At 37.5% G+C, this 27,263-nt stretch overlaps 1 protein-coding gene across 4 annotated transcripts in view; it reads right to left on the reverse strand.

Moving 5' to 3' along the window:
• BRAF (B-Raf proto-oncogene, serine/threonine kinase) overlaps positions 1 to 27,263 on the reverse strand; it is a 197,072-nt gene that overhangs the window by 104,901 nt on the left and 64,908 nt on the right. For all 4 annotated transcript variants that reach the window (XR_002724973.1, XM_023184915.2, XM_023184914.2 and 1 more), the window contains exon 2: positions 14,769 to 14,870. Coding sequence is in view for 3 of the 4 variants with exons in the window: in XM_023184915.2 (XP_023040683.1) it covers positions 14,769 to 14,870 (102 nt within the window). In the remaining variant the exon portion in view is untranslated. The remainder of the gene's footprint in view (positions 1 to 14,768; positions 14,871 to 27,263) is intronic.

Genomic DNA, 27,263 nt, shown 5'->3' on the forward strand with positions numbered 1-27,263 from the left:
ACAAAAACAAAAACAGAATTGTATTTGAAAATGTGGATTATACCCTAGAGCCAAGAAATTCTGGGGCTACTATCCATCAGGGTATCTTCCTAGAAGTTTCATTTGACAAAGGCTACAAAGTCAAGCAACCATACAACACATCAAATTTTAAAAGGACAGAATGACATTGAACGAATTGGAATATACAAGTCCATTAGTTCTTTTAGGCATTGGTAATCCCCTCACTCACACCATGCTCTACTATTTCTACCTATCATCTCAAATAGATGCAATACTATAAACATTTATGAAAGGCAGAAGCAAAGATTTTAAAATGGCCTTTCCCGTCTCTTAAGGAGTTTACCGTTGGGCAGTGGAGTAGGAGATAGTTGTATTTTTATTTGTGTAACTGCTGTACATGAGAAATAAACAATATTCTTGACACAAGGTAATAATGAGGAAGGAGGACGGCCTTGAAAGGTTGGCATTTAGATAGACGAAGAAAGTAGGGAGGAGGGAGTCCTACATATAGGAAAAATTCTGTAACAAAGTTTGTTTTTTCTGAAACACAAGCGAGAAAGTTTTTAAGACACAGGAAAAACTAGATTGGTATAGCTCAATGTCATACAATACCTGGGACATAGCAAAGGATCGATATATGTTTGTGAAATTTAAATGAAGCTTCATTTAATTTAAATGAAGCTTTCTTGTTTTCTTAAAAAAAGAAAGAGAAATTTAAATGAAAAACAGGTAAAGAAACAACAAGGCTGAAAAGGTGAAAGGGATTAGACTGTAGAGAGTATATACACCATGCTATGAAGTCTGAATATAAAGGAGCAAGAGAGAATTACAAAATGTAGACGAGAATGAAAGAGAAATTTCATTTCAATAAAGGACACAGGACCCTGCTATGCTGCATCTTACCACATAATTTCAAAGAAAATAAGGGGGGTGGGGAATAGTAACAAGAGCTGTTGAGGTAAGAGATTTAAACTTCATCAAAAGGTCTTCTTTGTTTACAGCCTGCTAGTTGCCCTACCTAGACCGTTTCATAGCAGTCAGGGCATTATAAACAAATAGATTCCAAATTTTCTGAGCTGCAATTTGGTTTAGCTTTCAGTACCAAGGCCTAATTACTTAAGCATACTTCTCTCAATACAATCTATTTATTGAGCCTTCAATCATTCAGTAAATATATACTAATATATGTGCTTGGCACTGTTAAGGCTCAGACTACAACCACAAATAAGACAAACACAGTTCTTACTCTTTGAAGATCACATAAACGCAGTCTGGAACACAAAGGTTCTTCCCGCATGGATAAAATATTCTTATTTACTGTCACCTGAGCAAGTACAGTTACTATATAAAATAAACCTTAGGAAAAGTAATGAACAGAACAATTTTTCAAACATATTTCCTTACAAAAATGTTAGCCTTAATTTTTGAAAGTATACTGATCCCTCCATGACAGATTATAAACTATCACTTCACCACATTTATCAATAGCTTTTCCTTTGGTTAAGTATAAAACAACTACTTATTCCATCTCTCCCCATCCTCAAAGCTGCAATCTACTAAGGCCTCTGGCTCATTTTACCTACTACTCTTGCTGCATTCAGTATGAACTTCAATTACTCTTTTAACACTCTGCCATAGATTTCTCTTAACCTCTCACCTCCAAAAGCATTTATTTCCATTCTATCTTCAAGACCCGGAGAAGCATCACAGTCTTTACAAAAGAAATAAAAATGATGAAAAGATCTCAATTTAGAACCTCACACACCCCAGAGGCACACATACTTATCCCAACTTCTTAAATGTCTATCTCACTATATTAATCTGCTCAAGGTCAACATTAATCTCTCAAACAGTTGCTAAGATTTGGCCACTGTTGTCTTCCTTCACATACTTTGTGGCTCACAACTGCAACAATGCCATTGGTGATATCTTAGATTTTCTGGCTAACTCTTGTTATTTTATCAACTAGTTTGCCAGATACAAATTTTGGGTAAATCTGACCATTCAATTATTCCATTTTTTCCTGTCAGGTTACCACACACTGCTGGAGAAAATAATAAAACTAGTGTAATTAATTCCATGACCAATTCATGGAACTTAGATTTGCCTGGTCCTTCACACTACTGCCTGAAAATCATGCTTGTTTTTAACATCATATTATAGTCACAACAGTTATTCTAACCTTCCGAATTCTTCTCTGGATCTTAACTTCATCCCTCAACTTTTAATTCACTCTGAAAATAACATTACCTTCAAATCCACTCTGAAGATCAACGTCATCAAATGAAAAGTTTACTCTACTTCTTTATCTACATAATTCTCCACATCTTTCCCCATTCTTCTTCTACTCTCACTTCAGTGCTAACATTGGGTGTTTAGGGCCTTAGTCTACCATTCTCTCAGTTTTCTCTCATATCATCTACTTTTCCCTTTTCCTCTGTTTTCTCACTCTATTAATATGAGCAAGCCACTCCAACATATGTGCAAACCTCAGCCACAACCACCACCACCAAAATTCTTTTGGTTATTCAAGATGCTGCAGATACCAGATACCACTTCTTCAGGAGACAATTTTCCAAAAACCCTATTCCTTCTCATCAAAACTCTACTTATTTTTCAAAAAGTCTAATTCTAAGCTCTCTTTGCTAAAATCCAGAAGAGGTATCCTTTCTCTTTATTTCCTTTAGAATATTTTATCACACTCTTCTTTGTATGGCAAATTTTTCTCAACTTCAAAATAATTTTGTGAGGATTAAATGAGATAATACAAGTAAAGCAAATTATTGTAGAGACTACCACATAGCAAAAATCCAATAAATATTTGTATTAGTAATAATTGATAACCTGGGAGGCAGAGGTTGCAGTGAGTCAAGATCACGCCACTGCACTCCAGCCTGGCAACAAGAGCAAGACTCCATTTAAAAAAAAAAAAAAAAAAAAAACCAGAATATTTAATATCATAAAATGACAACACTTCCCAAGTTGATCTACAGTTTCAATGTAATCCTTATTAAAATTTCAATTTTTTTTTGTAGAAACTGACAAGCTGATCTTAAAATTCATATGGAAATACAATGGACTTGAAATTATCAAAACAATCTTATAAAAGAAGAAAGAAGTTGGAGGACTTATACTTCCTGATTCCAAAACTTACTATAAAACTGTAGTAATCAAGACAGTGTAATAATACTGGAATAAGGACACACATATAGAACAGAACAGAACAAGGTGCAACTAGTAAATCCATAAAGGCAAAAAGTAGATCAGTGATTGTCAGGGGCTGGAGGGAATGACTTCCAATGCATAAAGGGTTTCTTTTGGGAGTGATAAAAATACTTTAGAATCAGATAGTGGTGACAGTTGCCCATTGTGTAAATACACTAAGAACCACTGAATTACACACTTTTAAAAAGTGAATCATATAGTATGTGAATTATTTCTCAGTAGAACATGAAATAAAATCTTACATTTACAGTCAATTAATTTTTTTTTTTTTTTTTTTTTTTTTTACAATGTCGGCAAGACAATTCAATGAAGAAAGAATGGTCTTTTCAACAACTGGCGCTGATACAACTGAATATCCACATGCAGAAGAATGAAGTTGGGCTACTACCTCACAACATATCCAAAAACTAACTCGAAATAGGTCAGGCATGTTGGCTCATGCCTGTAATCCCAGCACTTTGGGAAGCCAAGGCAGGAGGATCACTTTTCGAGGCCAGGAGTTCAAGACCTGACTAGGCAACATAGACTCCATCTTTACAAAAATTAAAAATAAAACAAAATGGGTCATATACCTATTACATAATTGTGCACCCCCATTTTCCTAAGAAATAGTTAAATTATTTTTTTCTTTCCTCCTCCCCCCTACTTCCTACTTAGCTCTTTAGAAATGCAATTATACGCCAGGGGTGGTAGCTCACACCCACCAGTAATCCCAGCACTTTGGGAAGCCAAGGCAGGCAGATCACTTGAGCCTAGGAGTTTGAGGCTAGCCTGCGCAACATGGTAAAACTCTATCTCTACAAAAAATACAAAAACTTGTCTGGGCATGGTGGCATGCACATATAGTCCCAGTCACCCACGAGGCTGAGGGTGGAGGATCGCCCGAGCCCAGGAGGTAGAGGCTGCAATGAGCCAAGATCATGCCACTACACTCCAATCTGAGTGACAGAATGAGACTCTGTTTCAAAAAAAAAAAAAAAAAAGAAAGAAAAGAAAAACATAAAGGAATAAAAGAAATGCAATTATGACCTTTTATCTCCTTTTCACCAGACACTCCCTACAGGGCAAGCTGATCTAACTTTGTGCTTAGACAATCCAGAGTGGAACTCTCACCCACCAGGAGGTTGCCTCAAGAGGTAATAGTTGATCTACAACCAAAAGTATGCCTGCTAGAGTTTTCAGCCACCTCTGTGAGGTATTTTTGCCCATGAAGCCACCAACGTGACTGCCTGAGAGAGAAGGCACCGAAGGGTATATGTGGATCTTCCACCTGCTCATTTCTGCCCCCCTGTAGGCACCTTCTTTAAAAGCGCCCACTTTCTGCTCCAACAGGGAAGCAGTACCTTTAAGGCAGGAAGCCTGTACTTCTTTCCTTAAGCTAACTTTGGAATAAAAAAGTCACTTTATACTAGACTTTGCTCTTATTAATTGGACTCTGCAGGCAGCAAGCAACTAAACCTGTTTTGGCTATATAACCAATACTATAAAACTCTTAAGAAAAAACACAGGAGTAAATTATCCCGACCTTTGATTAGGCAATGATCTCTCATATATGATATACCAAAAGCACAGCAACCACAGAAAATAAATTGGAATTCCATCCACATTTAAACTTTTGTACTTCAAAAGACAAAAATGAAAGAGTAGGAAAAAAAACCACAGAATGGGAGAAAGTATTCGCAAGTCATGGATCTACTATCTAGAATATATGAAGAACTCCTGGTCAGGTGCAGTGGCTCACACCTGTAATCCCAGTACTTTGGGAGGCCGAGGTGGGCAGATCGCTTGAGTCTAGGTGTTTGAGACCAGCCTGGGCAACATTGCAAAACCCCATCTCTACAAAAAACACAAAAATTATCTGGGCGCGGTGATGCACTCCTGTAGTCCTGGTTGCCCGGGAGGCTGAGGTGGGAGGATGGCTTGAGCCTGGGAGGCGGAGGTTGCATTCCAGCCTGGGTGACTCTGCCATCTTGGTTCACTGTAACCTCTGCCTCCCAGGCTCAAGTGATCCTCCTACCTCAGCCTCCCGGGCAGCTGGGGCTACAGGCATCCACCACCACGCCCAGATAATTTTCGTATTTTCTGTAGAGATGGGGTTTTGCCATGTTGCCCAGGCTCGTCTCAAACTCCTGGACTCAAGCGATCCACCTGCCTCGGCCTCCCAAAGTGCTGGGATTACAGGTGTGAGCCACCATGCCTGGCCTAAAGAACTCTTACATCTCAGTAATAAAAGGACAAACCCAGTTTTTTTAAGTGGCCAAAGGATTTGAATAGACATTTCTCCAAAGAAGATATACAAATGGCGAACAAGAACATGAAAAGATGCTCTCTATTATTAGTCATTAGGAAACTGCAAATCAAAACCAAATGAAATACCAATTCACATCTACTAAGATGGCTTTAATTAAAAAACAAATGGATAATAACAAGTGTTGATGAGGATGGAGAGAAACTGTAACCCTCATACATTGCTGTTAGGAATATAAAATAGTGCAGCAACTTTGAAAAACCGTCTGGCAGTTCCTCAAAGTGTAAAACAGAGTTACCACAAGACTCAGCAATTCCACTCCTAGGCATACAGCCAGGAAAACTGAAAATGTATCTACATAAAAACTTGCACTTGAAAGTTCATGGTGGCATTATTCATAATAGCCAAAACATATAAGTAGTCCAAATGTTCATCAGTTGACGAACGGATAAACAAAACATGGCATATGTGTATGAAATATTCCGCCATAACAAGAAATGAAGTACTGAGACATAATACTACGTAAATAAACTTTGGAAACATTACATTAAGTAAAAGCAGCCAGTCACAAAAGGCCACATAACGTAATTCTATTTATATGAAATATTTCAACCAGCAAATCCATAAAGGCAAAAAGTAGATCACTGGTTCTCAGGGTCTGCAGGGAATGACTACTAATGCATAAAGGGTTTCTTCTGGGGAGTGATAAAAATGTTTTGGAATAAGATATGGTGAATATAGTAAAAACCACTGAATCACACAGTTTTAAAAAGTTAATAATATAGTATGTGAATTATTCTTAATTAAAATAGAAGGGAAAAATCTAAGGATCTATTTAATTTCAATGTAATGAGAAAAAGCAGTGAAATAAAAATTTTATTTTTTATCATTTAGTTAATTAAATTTAGTCTAATTATTCTTACTCACAAGATACAATGAAATCTTACAAACTGCCCATAAATGGACTGTTCTGCATTCCACAGGAAGCATCCAGCTTCCAGTATTCATTTCACTGCAGGGTTTGATAAAATGCCTCTGTATTATTCTAGGTTCTATATAGACTAAAAATCAGAAAGGCTGTCAGAATGATACAGTGATTAAACGCATGGGCTGTAAGTTCAGAGCGTCTAGGATTCAAACCTTGGCTACCATTTACAAGTTGTGTAACCTTGGCCACATTATTAAACCCCTCTGTGCCTGAATTGTTTCATTTATAAAATGAAAATGAGAATACCTAAGTGTAACTCAAAGGGTAGGCGGAAGATTAAATGAACTAATATATGATTAGTACCTGATATATAGTAAGTACTCAGTAAATGTCAGGAGCTGTTACTGTCTTCATCAGTCTACAGGGGACTCCAGGATTCAACCATAAATTCTGAAGTAGTTAGGACTCAGCTGTAGGGCGATTACAGAGACAATATCCCTTCACCTCTTGGCTCCAATAAATCAAATAGAGAAAAAAGAATCTACTACTAGAGAAGCATCTAGCATTACATCTTACACAGAGAAGGCATTCCAATAATTTGTTGGATAAATGAATACAGAAACACTGAGAGGAAATGAAGAAACTCTGCGAACAACTTTTCAGGGTAAACTTATTTTTCTTCCTTTGGATGATGGTAGAAAAAAGGGAACCAAAGATCGACTGAGAAGACAAATTTGAAATTCTTTATAGAGTACTGTATCTCATATTTCACTGTAGTTATCATCAAGGGAATCAATAGAATGTTGACTGTTATCTGCCAGTAGAACATCTAGAACTGAAAAAATGGCTTTTAAATAAATTAGTGAGTGGGAAAAAGAAAATCAAGAGGCTTTCTGATGGTGGTGTAACCAGCGTCTCTGTTTTGCTACAATGAAGAGAAGCAGCAAGAATAAGTAGTTGAAGATTTATCTTCCTATAGAAACATAAAAGGGGATTCTGTTGAAACATTATAGAGTAAAATAATCATAGCACAACTTCTACTTGACAACATACAAACTAATCTGAGGAAAAATTGTGAACACTGGAAATTTTTGACTTATTAGACTCTTATTTCAGGAAGTGTAAGCATAGTCACCAGTCTAGGGGTGAGAAGTGACCTCATTCTAGTCAATGAGATAAAAGAAGTTACAAAGGATTTTTGAGAAAGATTTTCCTCCTAGCAAGAGCTTAGTACACAAGAGAAGTTCTCTGTTTTCTGCTTTCTGCTTTGAGGAGTTGTATGAGGGAAAGATCTTAAAACTCTGCTGTGGTCTTGACAGAAAAGCCAAAGGGACTACAGAGATTCCACCAAGTACCTGACAACTGAGCTGTAGAACTAGTCTTACAATAACTTACCTCTATGCTTCTTACTATGTGAAAGGAAATGAAAATCCCTATTTGTTCCAGAAACTTATTCTTGAAGGGTTCTGTTTCTTGCAGTTAAAAGCATTTATAATTTTTATGGAACCGGATTTATTCCTTCATTTTTCTTGTGTTTCCTCTAAAATTTCCCATCTCTCTGCTTTCTAGAACATTTATCTTCCAATATTTATTTTTCAACATTTATTTATATATACACAACACATACATATATACACATATACATACCTATATGTCTGTATATACATATATTTTTAAAAATTTCTGGGTCGGGTACGGTGGCTCACACCTGTAATCCCAGCACTGTGGGAGGCAGAGGCGGGCGGATCATGAGGTCAGGGGATCGAGACCATCCTGGCTAACATAGTGAAACCCCATCTCTACTAAAAATACAAAAACAAAATTAGCCGGGCGTGGTGGTGGGCGCCTGTAGTCCCAGCTACTAGGGAGGCTGAGGCAGGAGAATGGCGTGAACCCGGGAGGCTGAGCTTGAAGTGAGTTGAGATCATGCCACTGCACTCCAGCCTGGGCAACAGAGCTAGACTCTGTCAAAAAAAAAAAAAAAAAAATTCTGGCTATTAATCGGAGTTAGTTTAGCCTGTGCGCTCTAACACTAGCCAACAGGGGAACGACACAGCAACAGGGGCCACATGCGTCAGGGATAAGAACCCCTTCCCTTCCTTTGTCCAAGTGTGCGCTCACCACTGCTCTGCTCCATCTGTAAGGGCGCACCCTTCTACAGAAGTAACTTGCCTTGCTGAGAATTAAAAATTAAAAAAATAAAAATAAATTTCTGGTTATTGTATTTTTAATTTCTAAGAGGTCTTTCTCGTTCTCTGTTACTTTTGCTTCTTTGGTACTGCTATGAAGCAAGACTGAACTAATGGATCTTATCTCTGATGTTCATTATAGTTATTTTTAAGTTTTCTTCTATTTTCTGCACTATTTCTGAGTTTCTGTTGACCATTTCTGCTGTTGTCTTTCCTGTTGAAAGCTTTCTTTAAATATCTGGTTATTCTTAACTGTCCATTCATATTTTAGAGTTAAGAAGTCTTAAGATGGGCCGGGCGCAGTGGCTCAAGCTTGTAATCCCAGCACTTTGGGAGGCCGAGACGGGTGGATCACGAGGTCAGGAGATCGAGACCATCCTGGCTAACACGGTGAAACCCCCTCTCTACTGAAAATACAAAAAAATTAGCCGGGCGTGGTGGCTGGCGCCTGTAGTCCCAGCTACTCGGGAGGCTGAGGCAGGAGAATGGCGTAAACCCAGGAGGTGGAGCTTGCAGTGAGCTGAGATCCGGCCACTGCACTCCAGCCTGGGTGACAGAGCGAGACTCCGTCTCAAAAAAAAAAAAAAGAAGTCTTAAGATGTCAGTATCAACCAAAGCAATCTCCAGATTCAGTGCAATCCCTATCAAAATCCTGATGACCTATTTGTAAAAACAGAAATATCCTTTTTAAAATTCACATGGAGGCCGAGCACAGTGGCTTGTACCTGTAATCCCATCACTTTGGGAAGCCAAGGCAGATGGATCACTTGAGGTCAGGAGTTCGAGACTGGCCTGGTCAACAAGGTGAAACCCCATCTCCACTAAAAATACAAAAGCCAGGCATGGTGGCAGGTGCCTGTAATCCCAGCTACTCAGTAGGCTGAGGCAGGAGAATTGCTTGAACCTGGGAGGTGGAGGTCACAGTGAGCCAGTATAATGCCACTGCACTCCAGCCTAAGTGACAAAGCGAGACTCCATCTCAAAAAAACAAAACAAAACAAAAACCACACACATGGAATCTCAAGGGATCCTGAATAGCCAAAACAATTTTAAAAAAGAACAAAGTTGGAGAACTCACATTTCTCGATTTCAAAACTTACTACAAAGCTAGTGTAATCAAAACAGTAAGATGACAGCATAAAGACAGATATAGAGACCAATGGAACAGAGAGTACAAAAAATGAACTCTTGCATATACAGTCAAATGGTTTTCCACAAGGGTGCCAAGGCCACTCAGTCTTTTCAACAAATGATGCTGAGAAAACTGGGTATCCATAAGCAAAAGAATGAAGTTGGACCCTTACCTTACATCATATATAAAAATTAACTCAAAATGGATCAAAGACCCAAACGCAAGAGCATTTGGGGGAAGAATGTCATGACACTGGATGTGGTGATGCTTTCTTGGATATGATATTAAAGGCACAAGCAACAAAAACAAAAACAGATAATTTGGACTTAAAAACTATAAGCAGAGCAAAAAGGGAACCCACAAAATGGGAAAAAGTTTGAAAATTAAATATCCAATAAGAACTGATATTTAGAATATATAAAGAACTATGCTCAATAACAACAAAACAAACAATCCAATTAAAACATGGACAGACAACTTAAATCAGACATTTCTCAAAAAAGATATACAAATGGCCAATAAGCACATAATAAAAGGCTCAACATTATTAGTCACCAGGAAAACACAAATCAGCACCATAATAAGGTATCACTTCACACACATTAGGCTATGTTTTGTTTTGTTTGAGATGCAGTCTCATTCTGTCCCCCAGGTTGGAGTGCAGTGGCATGATCTTGGCTCACTGCAACCTCTTCTCCCGGGTTCAAGTGATTCTCCTGCCTCAGCCTCCTGAATTGCTGGGATTACAGGCACGCACCACTACACACACCTGTAATTTTTGTATTTTTTAGTAGAGACAGGATTTCATCATGCTGGTCAGGCTGGTCTCAAACTCCTGACCTCGTGATCCACCCACCTCGGCTTCCCAAAGTGCTGGGATTACAGGTGTGAGCCAACGTGCTTGGCCAAGGCTATGTTTTTTTAATCAATCGAAAACAGTAAGTGTTGGTAAGGATGTAAAAAATTAGAACCCCGTGCGATGCCAGTAGGAATATAAAACAGGGCAGGTGCTACAGAAAAAGGTGTGGCAACTCCAGAAAAAAATAATCATAAAATCAACATGTGATCCTGCAATTCTACTTGGGTATATACCCCAAAGAAGTAAAAGGAACTCAAACAGATACTCGTACACCCATGTTCACAGCTTTATTGATAATAGCCAAAACTTGGAAGCAACCCAAGTGTCCACTGATGGATGAATGGATAATCAAAATGTGGTAAATATATACAATGGATTATTACCTAGCCTTAAAAAGGAAAAAAGTTTTGCTATATGCATTATCCTTGTTGCAACATGGATAAACCTCAAAGACATTAAGCTAAATGAAATAAGCCAGTCACAAAAGGACAAGTAAATGATTCCATTAATATGAAGTTCCTAGAGTAGTCCAATTCATAGATCAGAGACAGAAAGTAGAACGGTGGTTGTTAGGAACTAGGGAAAGAAGGAAATAGAGGTTTAGTGTTTAATGGCTAGAGAGTTTCAGTTTTGGATAAAATTTCTAGAGATGGATGGTGGTGAAGGTTACACAAAAACATGAATGCACTTAATGCCATAGAACCATATACTTAAAAATGGTTAAAATGGTAAATTTTGTTAGGCATATTTTACCCCAATGAAAAAATAAAAAGTGTTAAGGAATCTTAAATGGCAGATTAGAAACCTGCAGAATGGTGGGTCTCAGTGAGTAATCAGTAGATCTGGCTCTTCACTGATGGGCCTTCAAATATCAGTATGTACAGGTCTTTTCTCTTGGGCTGGTTGAGAGTCCATTCATAGTATATGAAATAGTGATGGCCAGGCACAGTGGCTCACACCTGTAATCCTACCCCTTAGGGAGGCTGAGGCAGGTGTATGACTTCAGTTCAGGAGTTTGAGACAAGTCTGGCCAACATGCCAACACCTGTCTCCACTAAAAATACAAAAATCAGTCAGGAGTCATGGTGCACACTTGTAATCCCAGCTACTCAGGAGGCTGAGGCAGGAGAATCGCTTGGACCCAGGGGACCTAGGACAGAAGGCTGCAGTGAGCTGAAATTGTGCTACTGCACTCCAGCCTGGGCAAAAAAACGAGACTCCATCTCAACAAAAAATAAAAAAATTAAAATGGTGATAAGTGCAATGTTCTAAAAATCATTTATATGTTCATTGTCTATATCTCCCTCCCCTCAATAAAACACAAGCTTAAAAAGGCGGAGATTGTTGGCCATTTTTTTAAAAATTGCTATTCCCGGCCAGGCACGGTGGCTCACGCCTGTAATCCCAGCACTGTGAGAGGCCAAGGTGGGCAGATCACCTGAGCTCAGGTGTTTGAGACCAGACTGGCCAACATGATGAAATCTCATCTCTATTAAAAATACAAAAATTAGCTGGGTATGGTGGTACATGCCTGTAATCACAGCTATTTGGGAGGCTAAGGTAGGAAAATTGCTTGAACCTGGGAGGTGGAGACTGCAGTGAGCCGAGATCGTGCCACTGCACTCCAGCCTGGGAGACAGCAAGACTCCATCTCAGGGGGAAAAAAAAAGAAAGAAAATTGCTATTCCCTGAGGCCTAGAACAGTACAAGATGAATCAACTATTTATAGAATTCTTAGTATCTGTATCAGGAACTATGTTATTTCATAATTATAAACTCAATTAATCCTTAAATTACCCAAGGTGTGATATTATTCCCACTTTACTAATGAGGTGGGATATAAGAAGGCTGGATACCTTGAGTACAGAAACTAAGCCACAGTTGGGATTCAAACATGGAGTCTGTATGACTCCATGGCTCATCGTAATCATTATATTATACTGCCAATTTCAGTGTGTGTGTATGTACGAGCATATATGTATACATTTGCATACTACATACACATAATACACACACACTGTATAGCACAAGCCTCCAAGAATAAAAATCTGTTTTACCACAAGCTAATAATATAATCTGAGAGTTAGGGTCTGATGTATGCTGTCCTAGTCAGATTTAATTTTAATAAGTAGTTCAATTTTGTGTGTCTAATTCTAAAAGAACCAACCAAAAAGACTGTATCTAATAAAAGGTCCATAAATTATGTTACAAAGAATGGCTATGGCTGAAGGCAACAGAAATATTTAGCCCAAATAAGAAAAGCTGTCTGGGAGGTGAGGGTGGGGGAAGACAGGACAACGTCAAGATAAAGGTAGAATAAGATAGAGATCAAGAGCACAGATTTCTGACTTACATCTGCCTTCTTCCCCTAACCAGCAGTGTCACCTGAATCAAGTTACTCAACCTTTCTCTGTTTTTTCACTTGTAAAATGGGAATAACAAAAATATCTAGTACCTAGTATCTTGCTCAAAGTAACTATAAAAAATGAATTAAGTAATAAAATGCATTTAACACAGTACTGGGCACAGAATAAGAAGCTCTAAGGTTTGTTGTTGTTAGTGATCAGTCTTCAAATAGTAAAAAGCCTGAAGAGATATGTGAGGAGGGGGCAGTGACTCACTGCTATAGTGGGACCTAGTTATTGATGCAAATGAATTACATCTCAGCATGGGTTCAAAGTCTCCAAGACACAGAAATGGTTGGAAGAAAATTTGCTGGTTATATTGTCTAATTCTGGTTAATAAAAAACTGCCATTCTCATTAGGAGTACTTGCTTCCTTATGACACCTTTGATCAGCCTCCTAATAATATATGTATAGAAGACAGCACAGGACATTAGGAATTACACTAACTGGTAATGAGAAATAAGAATTCTAGTCCTAGCTTTGATATTAACTACGAGTGTGATCTGGGATAAGCCATATGAAGAGGAGGAGAAAAAAACAGCATATTAGCTGTTATTTCCAAACTTCCAAGTTTACTTTAGCAATATAAACTTACTTTCTCATAAAATACTTAAGACTTAACTTGCCCTTCAAAAAGTAATTAAATAACTAAGTTAGAGATTTAGTTTAGAAGTCTTTCAATCTGTGCTTAAAAACCTCTGGTATTTGGAGCCAAATGGCAACCTGATCATTTCTAATTCAGAGTTCTCCATCTCCTTGCATCACTAGTGATGATAGCTGAGCCAGCTTTTATAGACAAAGGGGGTGTAGGGTAGTGGTGAGCAGTATGGGCTCTAGAGCCTTACCACCTAGATTCTGTAACACCTTGTTGGCTGTGGAGTCTGACTACGTAAGAAACCTAATGCTAAGAAAGCTCATCTGTGATTACAACAGCACCTACTAACTCATAGGATTAATGAATATAAATTTACAATTATGCTCAAGGCTTGACACAAACCTCAAGGCACTATTAAACAGTAAACCTAAACAATGTTGAGCTATTTAAAAATTATAAATTTTACCTATAAGGAAGCAGAAACCAATTTTGGGGAGACTCATTCTGGAAAAAATATTTTACAAAATTGCTTCATTTTCCAATATGGTAACTGGTTTGCTGAGCTCCAAAACTGTGTGCTTTCTCTTTAAAAAAAAAAAAAAATTGGCCGGGCACAGTGGTTCACACCTGTAAATCCCAGCACTTTGGGAGGCCGAGGTGGGTGGATCACCAAGTCAGGAGTTCAACAGCAGCCTGGCCAATATGGTGAAACCCCATCTCTGCTAAAAACACAAAAATTAGGTGGGCCTGGTAGTGCGCACCTGTAGTCCCAGCTGCTCAGGAAGCTGAGGCAGGACAATCGCCTGAAGCTGGGAGGTGGAGGTTGCAGTGAGCTGAGACTGTGCCACTACACTCCAGCCTGGGCGACAGAGCGAGACTTCGTCTCAAAAAAAAAAAAAAAAAAAAAAAAAAAAAAAAAAAATTTAATTCAGAGTAATACCTTGAAATTTATATGACTTCCTTCTTAGTTCTGATGTTTTCTAAATTATAAAATACATGTTTATTATAACAAGTGACACAAAACAAGATTAAGAAGTATAATACAGGCAAAGCTAATTCTCTCTTCCCAAATCTATTCCTAATCCCACCCCCTAAAATAATCAAGATTATCAGTACAAATGTTTTTACAAGTTCATTTTTTTCTTTTCAAAATTACTACAGATATGATTGATAATCAAAAGCTTACCTCCAGATATATTGATGGTGGATTATGCTCCCCACCAAATTTGTCCAATAGGGCCTCTATATGTTCCTGTGTCAACTTAATCATTTGTTTGATATTCCACACCTAAAAAATATTTTAAAAGAATTCAAATAAAAATCACTTAGGATATGAATTAGAAATATTTTAACGTAGACAACTACATCACAGTAACTGCCAGTGTTCCTCAAATTTTGAGCTTCGAGATCATTTAATATAGTGGTTTTTCTTTTATTATTAAACATCTTTAAATTTTTTTCTACACTAGTAATACAACGTATTCTCAACTATAAAAGATTCAAATAATACATGAATATTCAGAATAAACCATGAAATCTCTCTTCATCTTCCTCACATTCTCAGGCCCCCTTTCAAAAAGGTTAAGTTCTGTTTATGGTTTGGTGAGCAACCTTCCATGTCTCCCCTTTACTCATGGAAAAAACATAAAGACATAGTATATGAAATGTACAAATATAATTAAATACCATATATAAAATACTTTTAACACTTGCTTTTTTCACGGAATAATAACAATGCCTCAGAAGTCTCTCCATGTAAATATGTATATATTTTACTCCCTAATGGTTATATAGCATTCATTTCATAGCATTGCACTGCTTATTTCAACAGTCTCTAAACTTCAGTGGTATCCAGGGGTTACGTGGGCATAGACAATTTTAAGAGAATTTGCAGATCCTCAAGTTTTATCTGTATGTTCCCTGATTCATCTGCTTAAGAACTGGTTCTCCTTCCCTACTTCCTCTTTTAAAATAATTATTTTCCACTTTATAAAAGAAAGGCAAAGTTCTTTTCCACCTCAAATACTACTAAGATGCATCATTCTGAGATATATAAATTCCAAAGTACCTAACAAATAGACAGTTAAAAGGGGGAAATTCCTTGAGAGAAAAGGGGGAAAAATTAAGAGCAGGACCATATTTTATCAATGAAACAAATCTGTGGCAAGGCTCCAAGCCTTACCCATGTATCCAGCCAGCCAGACTAAAATCCAGAAGTTCAGTGGTTACTAAATGGCACATATTAGCATATTTAAGATAAATAAGTCATCAGGTTTTTTTCTTTCTTGATAAAAAAGAAAAACAGTCCAATCTGTCTGGTTTGATAGAACTGGCTATCAGGTTATATGGCAGATTCTATTTCTAAGTTGAATGATCTAAATCTGCAGCTTAAAGGCTTGTCCAAAAATATATATTTAACATAAATATAATGCACAGTAGAAATTATGACCTTTTAAACTATTCAAAGTAATACACAATAGAAATTATGGCCTTTTGAACTATTCAAAGTTATAATGAAAAAATGTGAGATATCAATTTTTAAATGTACAGGAAAATAAATGAAAAAAAAAAAGAGTTCCAAATCTCTTGGTTTATTTAATAATTGCCTTAATAACGGACATTTAGATTATTCAATTTCCTCAACATCAAACAATACTTCAAAAAATAGTTCTGAATTGCTTTTCAGAGTAAAGGTGCAAGTTTTATTTTTTGGTATCTAGGTACAGGATTCCAAGATTGAAGGATATACCTATTTTAAAATTTAATATATATGCCAAATGGTCTTCCAAAAGAGGAAATGTATCAAGTCCAGTCCCTATCTGCAGGGTATAAGTCCACTCCTTTCCCCACAATCTCACCAACACCCAGCATAATCACACTTCTAAACTTCTGCCAATCTGAAAGGGAAAAGGCAATCATGTTTTAATTTGTATTTCTTACAAAGTTGAGCACTTTTTATACTTACTGGCCATTTGAGATTTTGGAAAATTTCCTATACTGTACCCTCCCTTTTATTCTATTGAGTTGTTTTTTCCATATTCATTTATAGATAGTCTTTATTCTGGATATTAATCTTTATTCTTCTACAAATGTTAAGGTCTTTCAATTGTTTTTCACAACTCTTGTCATATAAAGTCTTGCTACTCAAAGTGTGGTCCACAGACCAGAAGCAGCAGCATCTTCTGAAAGAGTGTGAGAACAGCAGAAGCTGGCCTGGCACAGTGGCTCACATCTGTAATCCCAACACTTTGGGAGGCCAGGGCAGGTGGATCACTTGAGCCCAGGAGTTCACAACCAGCCTGGGCAACACAGCAAAACCCCATCTCTATAAAAAATACAAATATTAGCTGGGCATGGTGGTACCAGCCTGCAGTCCCAGCTACTCAGAAGGCTGATGTGGGAGGATTACCTGAGCCCAGGAGGTTGAGGCTGCAGGGAGCCGTGACTGCACCACTACACTCCAGCCTGGGCAACAGAGTGAGATTCAATTTCTACCGCCGCCCCACAACCTGCCAAAAAGAAAAAAAAAACCAGCAGAAGCTCAAGCTTCATCTCAGATCTACGGAACTTTAACAAAATGATTCATATGCATATTAAAGTCTGAGAAGCAAGGACAGAGGTTCCAAATTGTTTTTCCAGTCAGGTATTTCAGTATTTTCTTTCACGATGCCTTTGCTAATTTCTCATATCTCCAAAAAGTGTTAGATGGCTTCTTTTATCAAGCTACACTTATTCCCTAGGTGATCTCATCCAATCTTGTATCTTTATATGCCAACTATGAACTGACAATGCCCAAAATTTAAAATCCAACTCTATCTTTTCCTCTCAACACCAGATTCCTAACTGCCTGCTGAATATGTCTACTAGCATACCTAATAAGCATTTCAAACTTAACATGTTCAAAGACTAACTTCTGATCTCCCCCATCAACCCCACAAAACTTGTTTTTCCTAGTCTCTTTACCTCAAAAATGATTAAGCTCCATTCTTTGAGTAAACCCAAAACTTCAGCATCATCCCTGACTCTTTTCACACATCTGACAATCCATCTCAATCCATCTCCAGATCAAAAGATATGTAGATATTAGTCACCTTCTCTACCACTACCATCCTGGTCTAAGCCATCTTCATTTCTCTCTTAGCTTATTACAACAGTTTCTGAAATGGCCTCTCCTGTTTCATGCCTAGAATGGAACAGTAGCTGTTCTTCAAAAACTGTAACTGCAGGCAACGCATGGTGGCTCATGCCTGCAATCCCAGCACTTTGGGACGCTGAGACGGGAGGATGGCAACATAGTAGGACCCTGTCTCTACAAAACAAAACAAAACAAAACAAAACAAAAAAAGTTAGCCAGACGTGGTGGTGTGTGCTTGTGGTCCCAGAGGCTGAGGTGGGAGGATAGCTTGAGCCTGGGAAATTGAGGCTGCAATGAGCTGTGATCACATCACCCCAACCTAGGCAACAGAGTGAACCCCATCTCAAAAACAAAACTATAACTGCAGATCACATGTCATTCCCTTGCTCAAAACCCTCCACTGGCTTCCCCAATAAAAATCACCAAAGCCAGGACCTGGCCCTTTGCTATTTGTCTATCTTCATTTCTTACTGTTCTCCCGTCACTCATCCCTCTCCAATCACACTTGGCCTCACTGAACATGCCAAGTATACTCCCAATGCAGGACTTGTGAATTTACTATTCCTTCTGCCTGGAATGCTCTTCCCCTAAGATTTCTATAAGGTTTGCTATCTTATCAAGTTAATTCATCTCTTTATCCCAGTGTCACCTTATCAATGAAGCATTCTCTTACCTTCTCATTTAGAAAGCCTCTATCCCTCCCATTCCTTAGAGGCACAGAGTCAGTTATACTCTTTGTTAATTTTATTTGTTCCATAGCATATGCAACCACCTTACTGTATACATTTCACGTGTTTCTGTTAGTGATGTGTGTCTTCCCCACTCCCCAACAGAAAGTCCAGGAGAGTATGGGTTTTTGTCTTATTTTTTCTGATTTATCCCCAGAGCCTAGAACAGTGCCTAGCATACAGTAAGCACTCAAACATATATTTGTTTAAAAAAAAATGAATACTTTATTTTTAAAACAGGGTCTCTGTCTCCCAGACTGGAGTGCAGTGGTACAATCTTGGTTCATTGCAGCCTCAGCCTCCCTGGCAACAATCCTCCCACCCCAGACTCCCAAGTAGTTGGGACTACAGGCGCGCACCAGCACACCTGGCTAATTTTTGTATTTTTAGTAGAGATGGGGTTTTGCCACATTGCCCAGAATGGATCTTTCCTTAGAGCATCCCTCTATGACGTGTTCACTGATCAACTGGACAAAACTGTTTTTAAGTCATAATTTGATAACACAGAGTTGATTATGTTTTCCATGTCTATTAGCTACTTTAAGTTCAGAAACATTTTTTTTATGTCCCCTCATGACTTATTTTGGTGTCTTAGTCATAATAGGTACTCAATTAAAGCTGAAGATTTAAGCTGGTTTCAGAAAAGAGTAAGAGAGAAAACAAGTCATCCTAGTTCAGTGATCCTTTCTTGGGCCCAGTAAATTCAGGACGGTATTACCCACGCTCCCTTTTTTTTTTTTTTTTTTTTTTTTCAGTAAAAACTTATATGCAGTTAGCATAAAGAACTATTTCTCCCAAGGGATGGGAGAGGGAAAGTGGGGGAAAATAATCAGAGATGAGAAATGAAGAGAATGAGTTGATTAGAATAAAATTTTCTTGCTGAGATATAAAAAAATGGTAAGATTGGGCCGGCAGTGGTGACTCACACCTGTAATCCCAGCACTTTGGGAGGTTGAGGTGGGTGGATCACTTGAGGTCAGGAGTTCCAGACCAGCTGGCCAACATGGTGAAACCCCGTCTCTACTAAAAATACAAAAATTAGTCGGGCGTGGGGGCGTGCACCTGTAATCCCAGCTACCCAGGAGGCTGAGGCAGGAGAATCACTGGAACCCGGGAGGCGGAGGTTGCAGTGAGCTGAGATTGCGCCATTGCACTCCATCCTGGGTGACAAGAGCAAGACTCCATCTCCAAAAAAAAATAAGAAAGAAAGAAAAAAAAAGAAAAAGAAAATAAGATTGGTTAGGTATAGTGAGGCCAGACCATGAGTGTCTGGAAATCGGGTTTTTTATCTCCCCAAAGAAGAGTGATTTTATATCCGAAGAATAAACAAAAGTCACAATGACCCTTGTCGGAATTTTAAAGAATGAGTTTGGGAGAGAAAAGTCTTTCAGAATCTCCAGAGGAGTTACAGAAAGAACTTTGATGACTCTTATAAAATAGATACATTAAAAAATAGAATACGATACTGAAAAGCTAACAGTAGGTACATAGTTAAAACATCTTCTTGGAAAAAAAAACGAAAATCTGTTGCCACAATCCTAAAAGGGAGATGAAAAAATTAAAAACTAAAAACTTCAAGAAAGTTACTAAAAGATCTCCTCTCCTGTTTTAATCTCTTCAGTAGACCACAGCTGTTACAGCCAAGCAAGCTCAGTAAATAATTGATCATTTTTAGTGACTTTACAAATGGCAAAACTCCTTCTCCAAAAAAAAGGCTGAGAATTAAAAAAAAAATCCTAGAAGATGCCCATGTTAAAATATAAATGCAGACAAACTGTTACAGAAGGACATAAAGGGGAGTTATGGCACAAAAAAAAAAACCTACAGCCATTGGCTCCCCTCATCCCTTAAAGAAAATGTAATTAAAATAACAATTAGTAATAGGTGATTTTATATATATATATTTATATATATGAATATCTTCTAAATTAAGAAGCTAGCAAAACCTAGATATTAAAACTCAACAAAGATAACATTAAAAAAAAAACAAAAAACAAAAAACAAAAAAACAAAAAAAAACAGGCCGGGTGCAGTGTCTCATGCCTATAATCCCAGCACTTTGGGAGGCCGAGGCCAGGAGTTCGAGACTAGCCTGGCCAACAAGACAAAAGCCTTTCTCTACTAAAAGTACAAAAATTAGCTGGGTGTGGGTGTGCGCCTGTATTCCCAGTTACTTGGAAGGCTGAGGCAGGAGAATCTCCTGAACTTGGGAGGCGGAGGTTGCAGTGAGCTGAGATCACGCCACTATACTCCAGCTTGGGTGACAGAGCAAGACTATCTCTAAACAAACAAACAAACAAAACATAAAATAATCCAAACTCTGAAGAAAGGCATCAAACTCTTAAATTCATATATATGATATATAAACATATATAACAGTATATATAAAAATTATATATTAAAAGCAAGAATAATTAATTAGGAATCCAGTAACATAATACTTAATAGGTCAAAGGAGAAAACTACAGGACCAGCCTAAAAGATTCCAAGAAACAAATAATTGTTACAAAAGGTGGAGTTGGGGGAGGAACAGAGTGGGGGGAGGAACAGAGGGAGGGAAGGAAGAGACAGAAGTGGTCCCGAAATTTCAAGAAAATGGAATCACAGTACTGAAAGCAAGGAGGCCAGAACCATCAACCATTTAGTTGGAAAAATTCAGAACATTCCTGAAAAACAGAAAACGAATATAATCAGTTTGACAAAGAAATCAAAGCTAATAAACTGCAGACCAAAACACAAAAGTAAATTTCTATTAAGATAACTCTGGAAGAACAGCAAGCTTAAAGACAACACATATAAGAAGGAAGCATGAGGAAACTATTATAAAGACTTGAGTTTTGAATCATACAGTCATCAAATTAAAACCTTAGGTAATGTAAAACAGATTACTGCTGAATAGAGAATTAAAGAACTAGAAGGTGACTCGGAAAATTAGCCAAAAGGCAGAGATAAATGGATGGAAAATATGAAAGACATGAAGCACAGAATGAGGTAATCTGGGAGGTAAACAGGGAATAGGGGAGATATTTGAACAGAAGCTGGCCATAAATTTTCCAAAACAGGTGAAAATTAAAAAATTCAGTTCTTAAAGTCAACCAGGAAGAAAAGACAAGTTAGATTGATGGCATACTTCTCAACATCAGTAGAAGAAGCAAGAAGACAATGAACTGATGTTAAGATGCAAGAAGAAAATAACTAACAACCTAGAAAAAGGAAACTGAATCAAGAAGTACTATCAAAGAAAGAATGGCATGAGAGGGCTGAATAGTGGCTCCCCCACCAAGATAACTAAACATATACCAAGACTCAGAAGAACCTGTAAATGTTATCATATGTGGCAAAAGGAACTTTGAAGACATGATTAAATATTGTGAAACAGGGAGATTATTCTGGAAATCTGGGTAAGCCCTAAATGTAATCGACAAGCATACTTATAAGATGGAAATAAAGGGGAATTTTACTATAGTTGATTAGGTGATATAAAAACTCAGCAGAGAAAGATATGAAGATGCTACACTGCTGACCTTGAAGATGGAGGAGGTGGCCATAAGCCAAGAAATACAAGGAGTGCAGGTCTAGAAGCCGGAAAAGGCAAGAAATCAGATTTTTCCTTATTCCTCTAGAGAGAGCAAAGTCTTGCTGATACCTTGATTTTTGCCCAGTAAAACAAACTCATTCCAGATTTCTGACCTCTAAAAATGTAAGAGAGTACATCTGTGGTGTTGTAAGTGACCAAGTTTGTTGTTATTTATTATTGCAGACATAGAAAATGAACATAGATGGAGAATCTAGAGACTAATACACATGAAAGCAAACCTAAATAAGCATTTAGGTTTTATTAATAAGTTTATTAATAAGCATATTAGGTCTTAACAAAATAAGCATATTAGATTTACATAAAAGTAACAACAAAACAATGACTACATGAATGAGGGAAAGGGCCCACATTACAGCATTTCAAAACCTATCTATTATTATTCAAGAAGAGAGATCTAGGAACATCTTGTGCCAGATATCAGAACAACATCAGAGGCCAAGTTGAAGGGACTCCTACTGACCAAATTTGGAGATTTTCAGCAAAAAAATAAAAATAAAAAATAAGTACCGTAATTGACCATAACACATAGTATGCAAACAAAAAAACCTTCGTAATTCCATAAAAATTAAAAAGGTATGAGAGCATTTGCTTACACTGTAGGTGACTATTACACCCTTAGAAAACCAAACTTTAAATGAAAAAACTTATGCATGTATCCTGCATTTTTAGGAAAAATTAGTTATTCCCACTTGATATAGGGAAATGCTTCTTTACAAAAGAATGCCAGCTAACATAAAATAATTGGTTCAGAAAAGGATCAAAGGATGCTAAAATCATTAGGAGGAAAGCTGATTGAGAACAGGATACTTACATAGTGCCAAAGTATTTTCCCACATATTAAAGATGAAGGGGAAAACATACCTTCAAGTGGCTTAGAACCATTAATAGTGGAACAAACCAACATATGCCTCTGGATGTGATGCAACATGAGACATCACCCATGAAGTATACATGCAAAACATTGAAACTGAATCTAATCAAGACTTTATACTTAACTTCTAGTTTAGAAGAAATACAGGGAATAGAGAAACATGCTAAAACTACTACAATGAAATAATCAAATATAGACTGTGGGACATTCTATAAGACATTTTTCTTCTCTTTGAAAATCAAAGCGTTGGCAATCAGACTAATCCAAAATGTGGCACATTCTAAGACAACTGTCCTGGACTCTTTAATAAATCATTTCATGGGAAAACAAAACAGTAGGTGGCCAGTTTAAGACTAAAAGATAACTACTACTAAAAGACAACAAATAATTCAGTGCATGCACAAGTGGATCTTAGTTTAGGGATGGAAGATAGCTGTAAGAGACATTCTTGGGACAACCACGGAAATTTGAACACATATCACATGTAAGATGATGGAGTTGTTAATCTTCCTAGATATGATATTTTGGTCAAATGAAATAATTTCCTTTTTCTTAGGAGATATACATACAGTAAAATGTTAACAATCATTGAATCTTGGTAGTATAGGTAGTGTTTATATAAGTGTTTATATAAATATATAGAGAGACAGGCATAAGAATTAGAAATGTAGAGACAAAAAACTGATTTGTAGGAAACATGCTATCTACAGAAAAATCCAAGAGAATCTACAAACCATGAGGGCTAATACCTATTAACTATAAAAACTAAGGGAAGAGTTTAGCAAGGTTTGTTGGATATAAAATCAAGGACATAAAATTACATGGTGTTCTAACACATTAGCCAGAGTCAACAAAAAAAAGATGCTTCTCATGATAGCAACATTACAAAGAATCTAGAAGAAAAGTCTAACAAAAGATTCCCAAGACTTTTGTGACAGGAACAACAAAATAATGTGCAGGTGCACAAAAGACTACTAAGAAGAGAAACAGATTCAGTTGACTCTAGAGGTTTCCAACCCTGTTTTGGTAGCTTATCAAAAAGCTGGCTCAGCAGGTCTGAGTTTGTTTAATGCAAGAAAAGGCTGATCAGCCACAGAGTACCGACGGCTTTCCCGTTCTCATAAGGCCATTTCACCAACCTCAAAGCTCCAGTTATTACATAGGAGCACTTTCCACAGTACATTGTTCTAGCTGTGTCTGGTCAATGCACACATCTACATGGGGACAACAGACCTTAGGGAATTGTGTGTGCCTTAATACTTTATTTTTCTCCACTAAACCTTATTTCACATTACACCAAATGACATGCATGTGTGCATGCAGATGTGTTCCCCTTCACTTGACCAAGACCTACACAAATATCCTTTATGGGAAGATTCAATATTATAATGACGTCAACTTTCCACAAATAAATTCAGTGTAGTGAAATAAACAAAATTCCAAAAATAATTTTTCCTCCATGGAACTTGAAAAACTGATTCTAACTTTTTTTTTTTTTTTTTTTAAGATGGAGTCTCGCTTTGTCACCAGGCTGGAGTGCAGTGACACGATCTTGGTTCACTGCAACCTCTGCCTCCTGGGTTCAAGTGATTCTCCTGCCTCAGCCTCCCGAGAAGCTGGGACTACAGGTGCACGCCACCATGTCCAGCTAATTTTCTGTATTTTTAATACAGACGGGATTTCACCATGTTGGCCAGGATAGTCTCAATCTCTTGACCTCGTGATCCACCCACTTCAGCCTCCCAAAGTGCTGGGATAACAGGCGTGAGCCACCGCGCACAGCCTGATTGTAAAATTTTTATGAAAGCACTGTATAGTAGTAGCCTTTGACTATTTTGAATAATAAGGAGGGTAAGACTGGTGTTACCAGGAAAACAAGACTTACAGAGAAATGATACTAGCATACAGACAGAAAGACCAAAGGGACAGAATAGAGGGCTCAGAAACAGAGGCACAGGTATTTATTTACACAGCATACAGTTCACGTTGGCATTATAATTTAGTGGGGAACAGAATGGACTATATAATAAATATTGCCAGGGTAAGTGGCCATCCTTTTGGAAAAGGTCAACTAATCCAAAAGAAAATGGGCAAAATACTTATGAATAGGTAGTTCACTATAGGGAATTCAGAATATATAATAAACACATAAAATAAATGACCTCATGAGTAACCAAAGAAATACAATGAAAAACCAGGCCTGGTACAATGGCTCATCCCTGTAATCCCAGCACTTTAGGAGGGCAAAGTGGGAGAAATGCTTGAGGCCAGGAGTTCAAGACCAGCCTGTGCAACATAGCAAGACCATATCTCTAGAAAAAAATTTTTAAAAATTAGTTGGATGTGGTACCGCATGCCTGTACTCCCAGCTACCAGGAGGCTGAGAGGCTGAGGTGGGAGGATTGCCTGAGCCCAGAAGTTTGAGGCTACAATAAGACCGGAATGCATTATTGCACTCCAACTTGGGCGACAAAGCAAGACCTTGTCTCAAAAAAATACATACATACATATGAAAAATCAGTGAGATTGCAAAAAAATTGGGCCTAATAAGAGTGGTAATCATGTACATGCAGCAACAAACACTACTATATTCTACATGGGGTATAATATAAATATTTGAGAGTAAATTGGCAGTATCTAGAGTAAAGCTAAGGATAAGCATATCCTATCATGTAGCTACTTACATTCACATATGTACAAGCTATTTTCACTGCAGCAATGTTTGTAATAGCGAAAAACTAGAACCAACTCAAATGTTCCCTAAGAGAGAAAAAATGGCAAACTGGTATATCTGTATAACAAAATACCACATATTAAGTCAAAACAAAAAGCTAGCGCTATATTTATCACATGAATACATCGCAAAAACATAGTATTGATGAAAAAGCAAGTTTCAGGATACATACAACTTTAAAATGTCAACAATCTACAGAAAAATATTTTCTTTTTAAAAAAGGAAACAGGCTTTATTCCAGCAAACAGTTTGCAAACCATGGAGACGTACCTTGGTATAAAATAAAGGCGGCTTCTGAGAGAACAAAGAAAAGGGGTTGTCATTTACAGAGAAAGTTCATAGTCAGGTTTCCACTCTGGTCCACTATACAAATGAGGGGGTACAAACTTGTTCAGTTCTGATTGGCTGAGGCAGGTCACAGTGTATCTGTTAAGCCCAAAAGGCCAAATGGTATTTTCTGGTTGCTGGTGTTTCAGGTGGCATAAATAGGAACAGACAGCTAAGAAAGTCCTAAAGTTACTGGGTGTGTAAGTTCCAGGAATGCAGAGTACACATGTGATCTCTACATGTCTGCAAATGATCGCATGGCTCTATTTTGAATTTGGACTGTTAGCCACTCAGGATCTGTATTAAAGGGTTGGTTCTTTCAGGGTTCACAAAAACATGCAATCAATGTTCTAGATTGTTTGTGGCTATATACCCACAGCAAAAGTATTTGAAATGTGCATGGGCATGATAAACAGTAAATTCAGGATAATGGTTACTTCTGAAAAGGCAGAAAGGGCAGGGAAAAGTATCAAAGTAAGCCTGTAAGGTGCTATAGCTGTGTCTATAATTTTTTGGTTTCTAAAAATCTGAAGCATATATAAGACAATTCAACAAAACTGAGTTAATAGGTACACAGTTATTCCCTACACTTTCCTATATACTTGAAGTAGAAAGGAAAAGTGGGAAGGAAAGAGGGAAAGAGGGAAGATACTGAAGGAGGAGGATACTAAGTAAGTTAGCTAGCTCCTTCCAGAAATAAACATACTAAAGCTGTCCTTACTTTGGTAACTGGGGTGGCCTTAAGTCTGCCTCTTAAAATCCCTGCACCCTGGAGGAAAGCCAGTCAGTGAATACACAACACTTGTAGTCATTTCCTATTTAGAAAAGAATCCTAGACCTATATAACTGCAAAGTTCTTCTAACAATTTAGTCCTTATTCAAAAACAAGAATCACGAGACATTATGAATATCTAACGGGAGGAAAGAAAAAGATCACAATGAACAAACAGAATAAACAGACAAGGAGAAAACTGAAATATTATTATTAAGAAAACATTTGAGAAGGGGTAAATAACAGAAGTAGTATTGATAAAGATCATAGTAGTGATATGTAATACAAAGAAATGTACCAGAAGGTAGAGAGGTTAAAAAAGAGAGAGCAAGAGAGAGAGAAAGAAATGGGTGATACAAGTAAAAAGTTGAAGAGATATAAAGAATACACTTGGGAAGTTCCAAACACATTTAATAACAGTTCTAAATGAAGAAAATAGAAGAAATAAAGACGATGCTAAAAATAGTTGGAGTTAAAACACCAATGGTCTGAGTAAAAGGGCTCAGCGAGGCTAAG

This window comes from Piliocolobus tephrosceles, chromosome 8 (assembly GCF_002776525.5).
Source record: "Piliocolobus tephrosceles isolate RC106 chromosome 8, ASM277652v3, whole genome shotgun sequence".
Taxonomy (NCBI): Eukaryota; Metazoa; Chordata; class Mammalia; order Primates; family Cercopithecidae; genus Piliocolobus; species Piliocolobus tephrosceles.